The sequence below is a fragment of the Myxine glutinosa genome, chromosome 2 (assembly GCF_964187855.1).
Source record: "Myxine glutinosa chromosome 2, kmMyxGlut1.1, whole genome shotgun sequence".
Lineage (NCBI taxonomy): Eukaryota > Metazoa > Chordata > Myxini > Myxiniformes > Myxinidae > Myxine > Myxine glutinosa.
This window is the reverse complement of record NC_136262.1, coordinates 266,332,711-266,350,662: the sequence shown is the minus strand read 5'-3', so window position 1 is coordinate 266,350,662 and position 17,952 is coordinate 266,332,711. Positions and strand designations below refer to the sequence as shown.

At 47.4% G+C, this 17,952-nt stretch overlaps 1 protein-coding gene across 1 annotated transcript in view; it reads right to left on the bottom strand.

Moving 5' to 3' along the window:
* The window catches only part of GALC (galactosylceramidase), a 105,064-nt gene that overhangs the window by 19,800 nt on the left and 67,312 nt on the right, over window positions 1-17,952 (bottom strand). The window contains exons 7-10 of the mRNA XM_078772538.1: window positions 12,755-12,882; window positions 7,758-7,847; window positions 6,683-6,772; window positions 6,303-6,447 (exon numbers count right to left, since the gene is read on the bottom strand). Coding sequence (XP_078628664.1) covers window positions 6,303-6,447; window positions 6,683-6,772; window positions 7,758-7,847; window positions 12,755-12,882 — 453 coding nt within the window. The remainder of the gene's footprint in view (window positions 1-6,302; window positions 6,448-6,682; window positions 6,773-7,757; window positions 7,848-12,754; window positions 12,883-17,952) is intronic.

Here is a 17,952-nt window from a genome sequence, read left to right as displayed (position 1 = left end):
AATTGACAAAGAAAGCAAGATCAATATGATTGAAGCATTGAAAAATGACGGTGAAAACCCCTCTCCAAAGAGACCAGCTATCAAACGAGGAACCGCCCTGTCAATCGCTGTCCTCATAACAAAACACACCAAGCATTTCTTCAGCATCCTAGGGACCCCAACTGATTGGATGGATAAGGATCCTGGTTCATGGGAGCAAGAAACCAGCTTTCAGGAAGCAAATAAAGCTTTAGTCGTGGTGAACGACAGGGCAGAAAGGGGTGTCGCATTGATACAAGACTACAATAAGCTCCTTACAAAGGATGAAGAGCAAAAGCAAGCTCTGCTCCAAGTTGTTGCTGCTCACAGGAAGATGTACCCCGATGCCAAGAAGGCAACAGTGGTGAAACAGGCCCAGAAATAGGAGTTACATTTCTCATTATATTTGGGTTTTTAAATATTATGTGATATGGTGTCTCTTCATTTTATGAACTGAACATTTGGATTGTTATCATTGAATTTGAGTTTTCATAGCAATATAATGCTATTTGTGCAGCTATTGTAACTTGTGTTTGCTAGAATACATAGAAAGTGAGTGGAGGGTGGATTTTCATAAAACAAACTTCTGGTTTTGCTTTCGATCCATATATAGAAAAGTTTTGTAGACACCTTTAGTTTGAAGGCTGATGTGGCACCCCTAAATAAAATCAGATTGCTTTCATATTTGGTGTCTTTTCATTTTGGAACAAAAGGAACAACATAAAGCCATGTCCCAGTAAATAATTTTTTTAAATTATTTTGAGCACCACCCTAATATATATATATATATATATATGTTAAACTTTAACGAAAGTCAATAACACCAACATCAACTACATAATCTTTTCCCCATTTTCTCGTTTGAATCTCCTCCCTGAAATTCAAGTTATGTCAAGCACTCTTAAGCAAATATTTTCATTAGACTTTAAATTTCTTTATTTTCCTCCTCAGTGCTTAGAGTTTGAAGTATTTTCTGTCATACCTCCGATCTTTTCTTAATCTCACTGGTTTCCATATTTTTCCTGTGTCTCTCTGTGTGTGTCTCTCTGTGTGTGTCTCTCTGTGTGTGTCTCTCTGTGTGTGTCTCTCTGTGTGTGTCTCTCTGTGTGTGTCTCTCTGTGTGTGTCTCTCTGTGTGTGTCTCTCTGTCTCTCTCCGTCTCCGTCTCTCTCTGTCTCTCTCTCTGTCTGTCTCTCTGTCTGTCTCTCTGTCTGTCTGTCTGTCTGTCTGTCTCTCTCTCTCTCTCTCTCTCTCTCTCTCTCTCTCTCTCTCTCTCTCTCTCTCTCTCTCTCTCTCTCTCTCGCCTCATTTCATCTTGGAAAAACTTTGTACCTCGATATCTCTGAAGCCGCTAAATGGAATTTTTTTTAAACATTACTCTGTCAAGTACCCCGCCCCCCCCCCCCCATGGGGAATAAGATATGTTAATGATGATGTCACCAGTGCTTTCATTATGACGTCATAATTCGACAAGTACAACGCTTAGTCCGATCAGTTTGAAATTTATTGAGTGTGATCTACGGAACAATTATATTAAAGAATGTCAATTTATGATGTCATTGCTCACGTGATCTGGCAGCCACCATAAACAAGCAAATAGAGAAACCCTTCAAAAACAGAAGCGCGGGCTTGCTTCCAATTGACTGCGCGGGGAGAGTATTCCATGAATACCATGTCGTTTTTTTGTTTTGTTTTTTTTCGTCACCGAAGGTGGCATAATATACATCACCCAAATAAAGGGATGTGTTTGGTGATATTAAACAAACTTGGGAGGGGACATGTATTGTAAAGCAATTCTCTATTGTAACTTTTGTTATTAGAAGAGGCATTGGAAAAACGCCACTAAAAACTATCTTAACACGGATATACACCTTAACCATAACCAGCCATTGAACGGATAACCCACCATAACCAGCCATTGAATGGATAATCCCACCATAACCAGCCACTGAACGGATAATCCCACCATAACCAGATATTGAATGGATAATCCCACCATAACCAGCTATTGAACGGATAATCCCACCATAACCAGCTATTGAACAGATAATCCCACCATAACCAGCCATTGAATGGATAATCCCACCATAACCAGCCATTGAATGGATAATCCAACCATTACCAGCTATTGAACGGATAATCCCACCATAACCAGCTATTGGACAGATAATCCCACCATAACCAGCCATTGAATGGATAATCCCACCATAACCAGCCACTGAACGGATAATCCCACCATAACCAGATATTAATAATAATAATGCATTTATTTTATATAGCGCTTTTCAGGAAGCCCAAAGACGCTTTGACAGAGTGCAAAACATAACGCATAGCAAAACATAAAGACAATTGCAAAAAAAGAAGAATCAATAGGGAAATATTCAAAGCACAAAGGAGGGAGAAGGAGAGGAGATAGTCAGGGGTTAGATGCTGTGGGTTAAATGTTGAATGCAGTGTTGAACAGGTGGGTCTTGAGTGATGTTTTGAATGTGGTGAGTGAGGAGGAGTCTCTGATGGTGTGAGGTAGCGAGTTCCAGAGGGTGGGAGCAGCGATGGAGAAGGCCCTGTCCCCCCAGGATCTAAATTTGGTCCGGATGGGGGGGGTCAGGAGGTTGGTACCAGCAGAGCGGAGGTTGCGGGTGGGAGTGTGTCTGGAGAGGAGGTCAGCCAGGTAGGATGGGGCCAGGTTATGGAGGGCTTTGTAGGTCAAGAGGAGGATTTTGTACTGGATTCTCTGGGAGATGGGGAGCCAGTGAAGCTTGTAAAGGACGGGGGTGATGTGGTCACGGGTCCGGGAATGGGTGAGTAGACGGGCAGCGGAGTTCTGAATGTATTGGAGTTTATTGGTGATTGTTGAGGGTGAACCATAAAGGAGGCTATTGCAGTAGTCCAGACGGGAAGTGATGAAGGCGTGGATGAGGGTTTCTGCAGCCACAGAGGAGAGGGATGGACGGAGACGGGCGATGTTTTTCAGGTGGAAGAAGGCTGTCTTTGTGATCTGTTTAGTGTATTTGTCGAAGGAGAGGGTTTGGTCAAAGATGATGCCAAGATTCCGGATGTGAGGGGAGGTGGACACTGGGAAACCGTCGATGTTGAGGGCAAAGTTATGGGTGGACTTGGTGAGCGTTTTTGGGCCAATGATGATTATTTCAGATTTATCACAGTTAAGTTTGAGGAAGTTGATTTGAAGCCAGGATTTTATTTCAGTGATGCAGTTTGTCAGGATAGAGTGGGTGGCGGTGGAGATGGACTTGGTGGAGATGAAAAGCTGGATGTCATCGGCGAAGCAGTGGAATTGGAGACCATGACGGCGGATTAAGTGACCGAGGGGGGACAGGTAAAGGATAAAGAGGAGGGGGCCAAGAACTGAACCTTGGGGGACACCTTGGGGGAGGGGAGCAGTGGGGGATTTGCAGTTATTGATGGAGATGAACTGACGTCTGTCAGAGAGGTATGATTTAATCCAAGAGAGGGCAGTGCCGGTAATGTTAAAGGTGGTTTCAAGTCGGGTGAGGAGGATGGTGTGATCGATGGTGTCAAAGGCAGCGCTGAGGTCGAGGAGGATGAGAATGTTGAGGTTGCCAGCATCAGAGGAGAGGAGAAGGTCGTTGGTGATTTTGAGGAGAGCAGTTTCAGTACTGTGGTTGGACCGGAATCCGGATTGGAATGTTTCATACAGGTTATTGGCAGAGAGGTGATGCTTGAGTTGAGTGGCTACAGCGCGTTCCAAAACCTTTGACAGAAAGGGTAGGTTGGAGATGGGTCTGAAGTTATTTAGGGTGTCAGGGTTTAGTCCAGGTTTTTTCAGAATGGGGGTAACAGCAGCAATTTTGAGGGATGGTGGGACGATGCCTGTAGACAGGGAGGAGTTTATTGTTGCAATGATAAGTGGAGAAAGAGCAGGAAGGGAGGCCTTGACAAAGCTGGAGGGGATGGGGTCAAGAGTGCAGGTGGCAGTTTTCATTCCGATGAGGAGTTCAGAGAGGTCAGTAGGGGAGACTGGGGAGAATTGAGACAGGGGATGGCAGGATAAGGGGGGGCAGGTGGTTTGAGGGGGAGCGGGTGCGGCGGTGGTCAAGCTGTTGTAGATGTTTTCAATTTTGCGTTGGAAGAATGAAAGGAAGGAGATGCAGTTGTCTATTGTGAATGACTGGGTGGTGGTGTTCAGGGGGCTGAGGAGTTTGTTTATTGTAGAGAAGAGTGCTTTTGGGTTTCCGGAGCCAGAGTGGATAATTTGAGAGTAGTAGGCGGAGCGGGCGCGGGAGAGGGCATCTTTATAGTGTTGTATGTGGTCCTTGTAGGCCTGGGAGTGAACTGTGAGACCTGTTTTATTGCGGAGTCTTTCAAGTTGGCGAGCACGAGTTTTCATTAGGCGGAGCTCAGGGGTAAACCAGGGAGCAGAATGGGTGATATTGAATGGATAATCCCACCATACCCAGCTATTGAACGGATAATCCCACCATAACCAGCTATTGAACGGATAATCCCACCATAACCAGCTATTGAATAGATAATCCCACCATAACCAGCTATTGAACGGATAATCCCACCATACCCAGCTATTGAACGGATAATCCCACCATAACCAGCTATTGAACGGATAATCCCACCATAACCAGCTATTGAATAGATAATCCCACCATAACCAGCTATTGAATAGATAATCCCACCATAACCAGCTATTGAATAGATAATCCCACCATAACCAGCTATTGAATAGATAATCCCACCATAACCAGCTATTGAATGGATAATCCCACCATAACCAGCTATTACTTCTCTCTAGTCGTAGTTAACTTCTCTCTAGTTAATAACTAGTTAATCTCTCCAGTTAATAACTTCTCTCTAGTCGGTCAACGTGTGGCCCTGAAATCTCCTCTTCCTGTTCAGGCTGGAGTTCCCCAAGGCAGTGTGCTGGGCCCTGTGCTTTTTCTGGTCTTCATCAATGATCTCTCTGACTCTCTTGAAAATCCTCTCTATCTCTTTGCTGATTACTCCACTCTCTCCCGCTCCATTCCTCAGATCGGCAGTCTGCAGCCTCCTCACTCTCCGCAGACCTGGACAAAATCACAGACTCGGCAAACAAGTGGAACATGTCTTTCAATCCTGACAAATCTCACACTCTTACGATGTCTCTCTGAAAAGATCGACTGGACAACCCTCCCGTCTACTTTCTGAATAATCCTCTCCAAGAAGTTCTGTCACTCAAGCTTTTGGGTCTCACTATCTGCCATGATCTTTCTTGGGAAAACCACATTTCCAAGCTGGCCTCCAAAGCCAGTCGCTGACTGGGCATCCATCGTCGTGCGAAGTCCTTCCTTGGCACACCTGAGCTCCTCACCACATACAAGGCTTTCATCGACAGCTCAATGGAATACTGTTCCCCCCTCTGGGCCGGTGCTCCTGCCTCACACCTAGATCGGCTTCACGCTGTTGAAACCAAAGGTTTCAGAATCATTGGAATCTCCCGCGATGAAGCTAACTCTGAGGGCCTTTCACTCACTCACCGCAGGCAGGTAGGTGGTCTTTCTGTCTTCTACCGACTCCTCTCCGGCCTTGCTCCCCCAGCTCTCGCTGGGCTCTGTACCCCAAATATTCCTACAGGTCGCACAAGATCTGCCTGCAACCCTCTTATGGTTAAACTGCCAAAATCAAGACTCTGCTCACCTTCACTCTTTCATTCCTCTTTTCTCCCGCCTCTGGAACAAACTCCCTCACTCCCTTCAATCCCACTCCTCCCTCCAGGTCTTTAAAACGGCTGTTCACCACCATCTCTTATCTTCCCCCATGCAAAACCCTGATCTTTTCTACCCCCGCTAATTCACCCCAGATACACTTTTTTGAAATTCCAACTTCTTTCCTGGAAGTCCTTGCAGTGTTCATATGTTTTATACCTCTCCCACCTCCCCCCAAGCCCTCCCCCTCCCACATTTCTCTCGATGTCCTTGCTCTCAAATGTTGTGTTTGTGTCCTTCCCCCTCTCTCCCCATCTTGTCTGCCGCTCCCCTTGTTTTTTTGTGTTTTGTGTGTCGGTTTGACTTTTTGTGTGATTAATGTTAGCTCTTTCACGAGCCTCGATCTTGTATACAAAAAAAATAAAAATAATAATAATCTCACCATAAACAGCCATTAAATGCGTAATCCCACCATACCTGAAATAATAATCACCTGAAACTAGTTTCATTTGTACTATGATCGGCTAATGCTGTGGCCCAATCACCTGGACACAGAATGGCATTTGTTGATAATTCCAGCATCCAGGAGTCTAAGTCAGAATAACCTCACCGACATCAAAGTCGTCTTTGTACAACACGGGGAAGGGTCGTGGGCCTGGTGGGTCGGGATGCTGCCCGTGCCTTCCCGTGGCCATGCTCGTCACCGTGTAGATCTCATCCACACCCAGCTGGAGGCTAAAAGTACCCCGGTCTACCTGTGTGGTAATCCCACCAATGTTTAAGAACAAGTTAAATGACACAAAAAGGAAATACCGAAGCACAGGTGATGACGAGTGATTGAGTGAAGGTGTGATGGTGTGTTTCTCTAAATATAGCGTCACACTCGTACGAACACGTCACATTAGAGTTTGTGTTCAAGCCGCGTCACTGTGTGCTGTCCAAAGGGGAGAAGCAGGAAAGGTGTACGGGACAGGTACATTTCCGGCTTGCCTTCACAGGTGAGCGTTGCTGGAAAAGCACGCTCTGAGATCCATCGTACTTCAGCTTGGAATACCACACGTAGAGACTGGTGAAGAGCGCCTGGTGTGGGACAACAAAGTACTCAAGAAGAACAAGAGGGAGGGGGGAGGGGGGGGTGAAAGCCAGAGAAAAAACAAACAAACAAACAAAACTAGAACGGGCACTCGGTAGAGCGCATACCTTCGCCGCAGCTACTGTTCTGTACTTGGTAAAAATACGATTTTGACCTTTTCGTGACCTTGACCTTGACCTTTGACCCGATTGCTCCCAAAATCTAATCAAATGTGTCCCGTATAATAACCAATCATCCCACCAAATTTCATGCAATTCGGTTGAATACTTTTTGAGTTATGCGAATAACATACACACACACACACAGACATACAAATAAATACACAGCGATCAAAACATAACCTTCCGCTTTTGCGAAGGTAAAAATCTCCATGAAATTGTGTATTTATATATTTATTATTATAATATTATTATTATGTCAGGGGAATGTGGACTCCTCATGAATAGCACTTTCAATTGTGCACCTGTTCCTCATGGGTAGTACTTTAAGGTGTGGAGGGGCAACCATAATGTGAGGAATGGCATCACACGTAGACCAGAGCGTGCAGGTAGAGGACCTTGACCTAAAGATCATTAATGAGCCTGCTTGGTTTTTAAAATCCCAATCCTGTTGATTAATTCTGCTGCAAATATATTGGTTTCCAGCAAATTCCTGCAACCTCTCGAATGGGAGTGCAGCGTCCTCATTGGTAGGGAATGGTCACGTGCCACGTTGGTGCGGTTTGTAAAGTGGCATCAAATGCACAGGGAATGGTCAACACCGCACAAAGGATCCATGATTGGACACTTGAGGAGAAGACACCAGATGGGCTAATACATTCGACGGTCAAATCAAACTCCACCAGGTGTCAGGAAAACTTAGCACCGGTGAGCAGCTACCCACCTTGGCAATTAACTCCCATAATTAAGGTACCGTGCCCCAGGTGCCCCCAAAGAGGAAAAACAACCCACAAGAACACAGTAGAATACTCACATATGGCGGCGGTAGGTGGAAGGCTGCCGTCTGAGGAGACACGTTGTAGGGAGACAGCGGTGGGCGTATGCACCTCGAGTGGTTGTACGTCTGAGTGGAAGAGGGCACGACATGGTGGTGGTCACATTTAGGGTCGACAGACATTTAAAATGGCATCAATGTCCGGCACATGGTGAGAGACGTCGAACTCTGAGAAACCGACGAGGAAACATCGTCACCATGACGACCAAATAACTCGTCGCATTGTGTTCAATCCGCACGTGCTGCAGGTGCAGACACACGGCAGGACGCCATGACGTCATGCACTTGAGCCCCGAGGCAAAACCTTCAGACGAAGCATGACATCACGGATTCATTGGCGTTTGCAAAAGGGTGGAATCTAAATTCCACACCTCTTGGGAATTCCACACCTCTTGGGAATTCCACACCTCTTGGGAAACCCCCATCACTATTACGACTGATGGGTGGGAGATCAAATGGTGACGTCATATTTACATTGATTACACCAAACATTCTAAGTCATACACACACAGTGCATTCAGAAAGTATTCAGACCCCTTCCCTTTTTTCACATTTTGTTATGTTGCGGCCTTGTGCTGAAATCGTTTAAATTCATGTTTTCCCTCATCAATCTACGCTCAATACCCCATAATGACAAAGAGAAAACAGGAATTCAGAAAGTTTGGCAGATTTATTAAGAAAAAACTGAAATGTCACATTTACATAAGTATTCAGACCCTTTGCTATGACAAAATACACACACACACACACACACACACACACACACACACACACACACACACACACACACACACACACACACACACACACACACACACACACACACACACACACACACACACACACACACACACACACACACACACACACACACACACACACACACACACACACACACACACACACACCTCGTGGAAGTGCTAGTGCTAGTACACCGACTGGATCAGGACGCAACAGGACAAAAGGAACAGCAGAAGGGGAAACACCAACAGCAGAACCGAATGCGAAGATAGGGGGAGGTGGACAAACAATGGGTGTGGGGAGGAATGGGGGCGGGAGGCAGGAGAGCATGCATGGGGGGCAGGAAGAGGACGCATGGGGGGCAGGACGAGGATGCATGGAGGGCAGGAAGAGGATGCATGGGGGGCAGGAAGAGGATGCATGGGGGGCAGGAAGAGGATGCATGGGGGGCAGGAAGAGGATGCATGGGGGGCAGGAAGAGGATGCATGGGGGGCAGGAAGAGGATGCATGGGGGGCAGGAAGAGCATGCATGGGGGGCAGGAAGAGGATGCATGGGGGGCAGGAAGAGCATGCATGGGGGGGGGCAGGAAGAGGATGCATGGGGGGCAGGAGAGCATGCATGGGGGGCAGGAAGAGGATGCATGGGGGGCAGGACGAGGATGCATGGGGGCAGGAAGAGCATGCATGGGGGGCAGAAAGAGGATGTATGGGGGGCAGGAAGAGGATGCATGGGGGGCAGGAAGAAGATGCATGGGGGGCAGGAAGAGGATGCATGGGGGGCAGGAAGAGGATGCATGGGGGGGCAGGAAGAGGATGCATGGGGGGCAGGAAGAGGATGCATGGGGGGCAGGAAGAGGATGCATGGGGGGCAGGAAGAGGATGTATGGGGGGCAGGAAGAGGATGCATGGGGGGCAGGGAGAGGATGCATGGGGGGCGGGAGAGCATGCATGGGGGGGCAGGAAGAGGATGCATGGGGGGCAGGAGAGCATGCATGGGGGGCAGGAAGAGGATGCATGGGGGGCAGGACGAGGATGTATGGGGGGCAGGACGAGGATGCATGGGGGGCAGGACGAGGATGCATGGGGGGCAGGAAGAGGATGCATGGGGGGCAGGAAGAGGATGCATGGGGGGCAGGAAGAGGATGCATGGGGGGCAGGAAGAGGCTGCATGGGGGGCAGGAGAGGATGCATGGGGGCAGGAGAGGATGCATGGGGGGCAGGAGAGTGGCATGGGGGGCAGGAGAGTGGCATGGGGGGCAGGAGAGGCATGGGGTGGGCAAGATGGATATAGAAGGAAACCATCAGGAAGGAAAACTGGAAATTTGGAATGAGGAGGAATTGGTGATGCAGACAACATTGTACGCGAGCAGACCTTCACAGGAACTGCATAATGATGACGTCAGAACAAATCATGATTTACCCAACACGCCGACAATGAACAAACTACATTCCAAAGTGTTATTTTTGTTGGATTCCTACAAACTATATTGTACAACTAACATTTATGTCCTCATGTGATACATTTTAGATACACTTGACAACAGGTACAGACAGGTGTGTGTGGAGTGTTTTGTTCCATTAACAATGAAAGTTCCAGTTTTTGTAAAACATTCCAGTCGTTCCCATCTCTTCCACTTGCTCCGATTAACTCGGATGTTTGGGGAAACATTTGATCCAATTTGTTCCGGAACCTCGTCGTGGATGCCAAACCGTTTGCCAATCGTAAACTGTTGATTGGTCTCAAACACAAGGTGCAATCTGTGATGCGAGATCGAGAAGAGTGCAGCTGCACTCAGACTTTCAACAACTCAAAGTGACTCGGACAAATAAACGTACACAGGATTATTGACGAGCTCATGGGTGAACGTTAATTTTTGTATACAGAGACGAGGCTCGTGTAAAAGCGAACACATTAAACATGAAAACATGCACGGACATTAAACATGCAATGAAGGGAGAGGGGGAGAGAGAGGAGGAGAGAGAGGGGAGAGAGAGGAGGAGAGAGAGGGGAGAGGGGAGAGAGAGAGGAGGGGAGAGAGGAGAGGGGAGAGAGGGGAGGGGAGAGAGGGGAGGGGAGAGAGGGGGGAGAGAGGAGGAGAGAGAGGGGAGGGGAGAGAGGAGGGAGAGGGGAGAAGGGGGGGGGGGAGAGGGGGAGAGAGAGAGGAGGAGAGAGAGGGGAGAGAGGGGGATAGAGAAGGAGGGGAGAGAGAGAGGAGAGAGAGGAGGAGAGAGAGGGGAGAGAGAGGAGGAGAGAGAGGGGGAGAGAGAGGAGAGAGAGAGGGGGTGAGAGAGGAGAGAGGGGGAGGGAGAGGGGGAGGGAGAGGGGGAGGGTGAGGGGGGAGAGGGGGGAGGGGGGGAGAGGGGAGAAGGGGGGGGGGAGAGGGGAGAAGGGGGGAGGGGGGGAGAGGGGAGAAGGGGGGGGAGGGGGGGAGAAGGGGGGGGAGGGGGGGGGGGGGGAGAAGGGGGGGGAAGAAGGGGGGAGGGGGGATGAAGGGGGGGAGGGGGGAGAAGAAGGGGGGAGGGGGGGGGAAGAAGGGGGGGAGGGGGGAGAGAGAGAGAGGAGAGAGAGAGAGAGAGGGGGGGAGGGAGAGGAGGGGGGGAGGGAGAGGAGGGGGGGAGGGAGAGGAGGGGGGAGGGAGAGGAGGGGGGGAGGGAGAGGGAGGGAGAGGAGGGGGGGAGGGAGAGGGGGGGAGGGAGAGGGGGGGGAGGGAGAGGGGGGGAGGGAGAGGGGGGGAGGGAGAGGGGGGGAGGGAGAGGGGGGGGGAGGGAGAGGGGGGGGGAGAGGGGGGGGAGAGGGGGGGGAGAGGGGGGGGGGAGGGGGGGGAGAGGGGGGGAGGGGGGGGGAGAGGGGGGGGAGAGGGGGAGGGAGGGGGGGGAGGGAGAGGGGGGGAGGGGGGGAGGGAGAGGGGAGAGAGGTGGAGAGAGAGGGGGGAGAGAGAGGAGGAGAGAGAGGGGGGTAGAGAGGGGGGGAGAGAGGGGGACAGATAGGGGGGAGAGAGGGGGAGAGGGGAGGAAGAGAGGGGGAAGAGAGGGGGAAGAGAGGGGGGAGAGGGGGAGAGAGAGCGGGGGGGAGAGCGGGGGGGGGGAGAGCGGGGGGGAGAGCGGGGGGGGGGGAGAGCGGGGGGGGGGGAGAGCGGGGGGGAGAGTGGGGGGGAGAGGGGAGGGGGGAGAGCGGGGGGGGGGAGAGCGGGGGGGGGAGAGAGCGGGGGGGGGGAGAGCAGGGGGGCGATAGAGAGGGGGGGGGAGAGAGAGGGGAGAGAGAGAGGGGGAAGCACACAAGCACAACAGTAGAAAACTACAACGACACTCAGTGGAGAGCACACCTCCACCTGGTTTTAGCCATATCACTCAATGGTGAAGAATCACTTAAAAAATTAAATAATTATCATAACCTAATTCATAATCAGATCTTCACCAAAATCTAATACAATCGTCCTTGTCACACATCCCACATGTCCACCAAGTTTCGTCCCAAATCCATCTATAACTTTTTCAGATATCCTGCTATGTATCGGTTTTGGCCCTATCTCCCAATGGTGAAGAATCACTTAAAATATTCTACGAGCCGGATCCGAATCCGGATCTTCACCAAAATCCAATCATTTCGTCCTTGTAACATTCGCTACCTCTCTGCCAAATGTCGTCCGAATCCGTCCACAACATTGAGATATTTTGTTCACAAACAAACGGACAGGGGTAAAAACATCACCTCCATCCACCTTTGGTGGCAGAGGTGACAAGGACGTCAGTAGATCTGTGGAAGGGGGAGGGCTGGGGAGTAGGGAGGGGAGGGAAGGGTACACTGTATAAAACAAATTGACACCACTAGGAATTTCAGGAATGAAGTCGGAGATTGAAAGAGGTGGATTTGGGGGTGAATTAATGGGGGAAAACGAGTGATCTTTTTTTTGTAAATTCGAGTTAATCTGCTGCGTTACATCTGGTTTTGTCAATCGATTTATGATCCGAACAAGCAGCGAGTAAATCTCCCATGTTGTCTCTTTCATAAAGCTGAGTGTTGCACACACACGTCACACTCCAACGTTTGACCACCCCGGCTTCCCCCAAATCTTAATCAGGCCTCGGACAGTGGGATGGGATGGACAGATCCTGATAAATATGGTTGTTTATCAACAGGAGAAAATAACGAGGAATGTGAATTTCACTCAAACCTCGAGTGCGTTTAACAATCACAATTGGAGTGCAGCACAAATGTCTCAGGTGGACATCTCACCATGGTTTCTATGACGATCGTCAGGTTCCTCAGGCCGTCTGTAAATGCCGCAAAGCTTCCGCCAAGGATCAGGTGGGCAGACGAATTCAGGTAGTGCCAGCCAGGTTTGGCAAACTGTGTTGTGTGAGCTGGTAAAAAGGCATCATGGTCTTAAAATTACTGCCAAGGTCTACTGATTAGACATAATCTATCTATAATTCCAGTAATCTCTGTGTGTATGTTTGTATGTTTGTATGTTTGTATGTCTGTATGTCTGTGACCGCTGTTTCTCGACAACCACGGGTCCGATATACTTTAAACTTGCCAGGTATATTGCTGGGGACCCGAGGATGTGCCTTTTCAAGGTTTCATATTAATCGGAGAAGTAGTTACCGAGCTATGTCCAAAAAACGATTCAACCAATCAGAGAGCAGCGAGCTATCACGTGTGCCGAACGTGGCGAACAGACTCTGCCTCGGACGGCACATTTGAGAGCGTATTCATTTATTTCACGTTGGAAAACTATGTTGCCGTTAAACTATGTTTTAAAACTAATTAAAACTAATTTGCGATTCATCGTAACTGCGATTTGCGACCTTCCGGACAGTGAAGACTGCACTTCCGGCAGCCAATCACAGAACGCGTTGTTGCGTAGGCGTGGCCGATGTGAGAGCGAGCCGAGCCGAGCGCGTGCGCCATTACGGTTCGTAATTCGATTTCTTCCGGAGAAAATAATAATTTCTCGATTTCTTATGCGCATTATTTCTCCCAATTCAGTCAGAGCGAAGGGCGGAAGCGAAGAGCGTTGTTTTTTTTGTTTACGGGCGTACGGGCGGGGTAGAGCGTACGGGTAGCGTTTTTTTTTTTTTTTGGCAAGGAACGGGCACCCACGTACGGGCATGCCCTAGTACCTTAAATGGTTACACAAAATACCTTAAATAGTTACACAAAATACCTTAAATAGTTACACAAAATACCTTAAATGGTTACACAAAATACCTTAAATGGTTAGACATGATACCTTAAATGGTTAGACATGATACCTTAAATGGTTACACAAAATACCTTAAATGGTTAGACATAATACCTTAAATGGTTAGACATGATACCTTAAATGGTTACACAAAATACCTCAAATGTTCAGACATGATACCTTAAATGGTTACACAAAATACCTTGAATGGTTAGACAAAATACCTTAAATGGTTAGACAAAATACCTTAAATGGTTAGACATGATACCTTAAATGGTTAGACATTATACCTTAAATGGTTAGACATGATACCTTAAATGGTTAGACAAAATACCTCAAATGGTTAGACATGATACCTCAAATGGTTAGACATGACACCTTAAATGGTTAGACATGATACCTTAAATGGTTAGACATGATACCTTAAATGGTTAGACATGACACCTTAAATGGTTAGACATGACACCTTAAATGGTTAGACATGATACCTTAAATGGTTAGACATGATACCTTAAATGGTTAGACATGATACCTTAAATGGTTAGACATGACACCTTAAATGGTTAGACATGATACCTTAAATGGTTAGACATGATACCTTAAATGGTTAGACATGATACCTTAAATGGTTAGACATGATACCTTAAATGGTTAGACATGATACCTTAAATGGTTAGACATGATACCTTAAATGGTTAGACATGATACCTTAAATGGTTAGACATGATACCTTCAATGGTTAGACATGATACCATAAATGGTTAGACATGATACCTTAAATGGTTAGACATGATACCTTAAATGGTTAGACATGATACCTGAAATGGTGAGACATGATACCTTAAATGGTTAGACATGATACCTTAAATGGTTAGACATGATACCTGAAATGGTGAGACATGATACCTTAAATGGTTAGACATGACACCTGAAATGGTGAGACATGATACCTTAAATGGTTAGACATGATACCTGAAATGGTGAGACATGATAACTTAAATGGTTAGACATGATACCTGAAATGGTGAGACATGATACCTCAAATGGTTGGACATGATACCTTAAATCAGTGGTTCTTAACCTTTTTAAAGGCGCCGAACCCCAACGAACACTCGCGGAACCCCTCAAATTTGACCACAAAATTAAGAAGAATTGCATCTTAATGCGTTTTCTGTTCTTCTTTTTGGGAGGCGATCTGGGAAATGCGTGGTTTTGTTTTGGCAAGGGCCACCCTCAAATCATTTTCGCATGTAAGCCTGCTCCTTTTCTTTGTTTTAATGTCCACCAGTTTCGAAAACGCATGCTCGCAGAGATACGTTGTAACGAACGGCGTGAGGATCTCAAGGGCAATTTTAGCGATGTGAGGATACCCTTCAATTTGGCGGCACCAAAACGTTGAGAGCGTTGTTGTGCCAAAGAGTTGTTGTTGAGTCTGGCTCTGCTGAAGTTTGATGAGGTCATCGAGGTATTGGTCGTTGACATCTGCCGTTGCAACGTCGAAAGTAAACGGCTGCCGCACCCATGCTGGGTATTGCTCTTGGTCGGGGAAGTAGCCGTCGAATGACTTTCCCAGCTCATCCAAGTGCGTGGCAATCGCTTGCTTCAGCTCCCCTGGTACAGCAGTGCCTCCAACTTCACTCATCTTCGATCCCGCTCACGCACTCGTCCAGTAGCAAAAAGTTCACGAAGTTGTCGTTCTCTGTTCGCCGCCACCACAACGGTAACTTCTTTCGGAAAGCGCTCAGCTTTTCTTCAGATTCGATGACATTCACTCCACCTCCCTGCATCTGGCAATTGAGATGATTGAGTGCGTCGAAGATGTCAGCCAAGTAAGCCAAGGCGAGGATGAACTCTGACTCTTGGAAGTGCGTTGCATGGCAATGCTGGTGTCCTCGCAAAAACAGAGCTAATTCTACACGCAAGGCAAACACATGGCTCACTACCTTCCCTCGTGATAACCATCGAACGTTAGAGTGGTAGAGGACTTCGAATTCAGAGCCGATTTCATTGCACAGCTCTTTGAAGATGCGATGATTCAGAGCACGGCTTCGCACGTAATTCACAGTTTCAACAACGATTTTCAGAACATTGGCCAGTGTTGAAGGCAGGGTTTTTGATGCCAGCGCGGGTCTGTGCAGGACGCAGTGCGTGACGATGATGTGTGGTGCATCGGCCTTCACCAGTGCTCCAAAACCGGAGTTGCATCCCAGCATGGCTGGAGCTCCATCTGAGCAAACTGCAGACACCATGTTCCACGAGAGGCCGTTGCTTCTGAAGAAGTCGTCCACAAGCTTCTTCACATCAGCTGCCTTCGTTGTTGTTGTGAGAGGCTTGCAGAACAGAAAGTCTTCCTTGATCTCATCTCCTTTGACATAACGCACAAATAAGATGAGCTGGCTCAAATTGAAACGTCGGTGGTCTCGTCGAGTTGAAGGCTGAATTTCGTCGGGCTTGCGACTAAATCTGCAACTACCTGGGCGAGGATGTCGTCGCTCATGTCGTCGATTCTGCATCCGATGGTGTCATTTGAGAGTGGAACGAGAGACAACTCGTTTTCAGCAGCTTTTCCCAGCATGATGTTGGCCATCTTCAATGCGGCCGGTTTGATGAGTGCCTCGCCAACGGTGTGCGGTTTGTCCTGCTTTGCGATCAGGTACACAACTTCATACGACGCGGTGAGGATCGGTTTGTCAATTGGAATGAAGCCGAGAGTGGGCAAGGTAGCACTTGCGTCGAATCGGACTCTCTTCAATTTGAATTCATCCAGCGTCGAGTCTTTGTACTGTCCCTCGCCGTGCAGTTTTTTGAAGTGTTCCCATAGTTTTGCTCGTGCTCGGCTGGAGTTGCTCAACTTGACATTGCAAAGCATGCATTGAGAACGCTGACTTCCGTCCCGTTCCGTCAAACACGTGAACCCGTACCGCACGTAATACTCCGACAACTTCCTTTTTTTGCGCGACATACTGCAAAAAAAAAGAAAAAAAAGAAGGTAACAAACTGATCTTAATTGAGTTTGGGCAAATAATTATATGACAAAATTTTTAAAAAGGAACATGCTTAAATATAATCAGTACCCCCTCTGAAAACTGAGAAATTTTAACGAAGAAAACATAACTCATAGTTACGATGACGGGATTTATTATCTACTCAACTCTATGTCACCTCAAATCCCATTATAATATTACATAGAAAACTGTGAATTGTTAGTTTTGAATTGCGACCAAAGGAGTTTTATCACCTCCACCTAATTTTCTGAGTAATTCAATCATATTTTATAATCACCATCCACTTTTGACTTTAATATAACTCTGAACCCACCCTGCATATCCACAAACATTTCCAACTTACTTTTCAATTAATCAGTAACTCCAAAGTAAGGCGCGACCAACGACGCACGGTACACGGCAAGCTAATCGAGGCTATTCACTGGAATTTCCGAACACCTGCAAAGTCCAAAGTCCAGCAAGTAAGTAAGCAAGCAAGTAAGCACCATCAACAGAATAATTAGCAAGTTGCTCATTGATTCAACTTACTACAGTCAGTGTGAAACAACTTATCTTAAACACAGACCAGAGAAACCATGAATGGGATGGGAATACAATTACAAATAATATTTCCATTCGTTTGTAACATACATAGCAAAATAATAATAATATTAATAATAAGCGTAATTACACATAGATTCAAAATTGATACAAAAAAAAACAAAAAACAAAAACAAATTGCAATGCGTTTCGGAGGACCTCCGCTGAACCCCTGAGACTGGCTCACTGAACCCCTGGGGTTCAGTCGAACCCAGGTTAAGAACAAAGGCCTTAAATGGTTAGACATGATACCTTAAATGATTAGACATGATACCTTAAATGGTCAAACATGATACCTTAAATGATTAGACATGATACCTTAAATCCGTGGTTCTTAACCTGGGCTCTACCGAACCCCAGGGATTCAGTGAGCCAGTCTCAGTGGTTCGGCAGAGGTGCTCTGAAACGCAATGCAATTTTTTTTCTTCTTTTTTTCGTTTTGTATCAATTTTGAATGTATGTGTAATGTTACATATTTATGTGAATGTATGTGAATTACCATTCAGGTCTTTGCTTATCCGTGTGTAGTATATTAAGTTGTTGTGTAGTTGTTGTGGTTGGAGGGTCAGGAGCCCTTCTGAGGGAGTGGCCGGAAACGGAAGTGACCGGAAACGGAAGAGGAAAAGACACGAGGAAAAAAGGACGAGTATTATTCTTCCTCG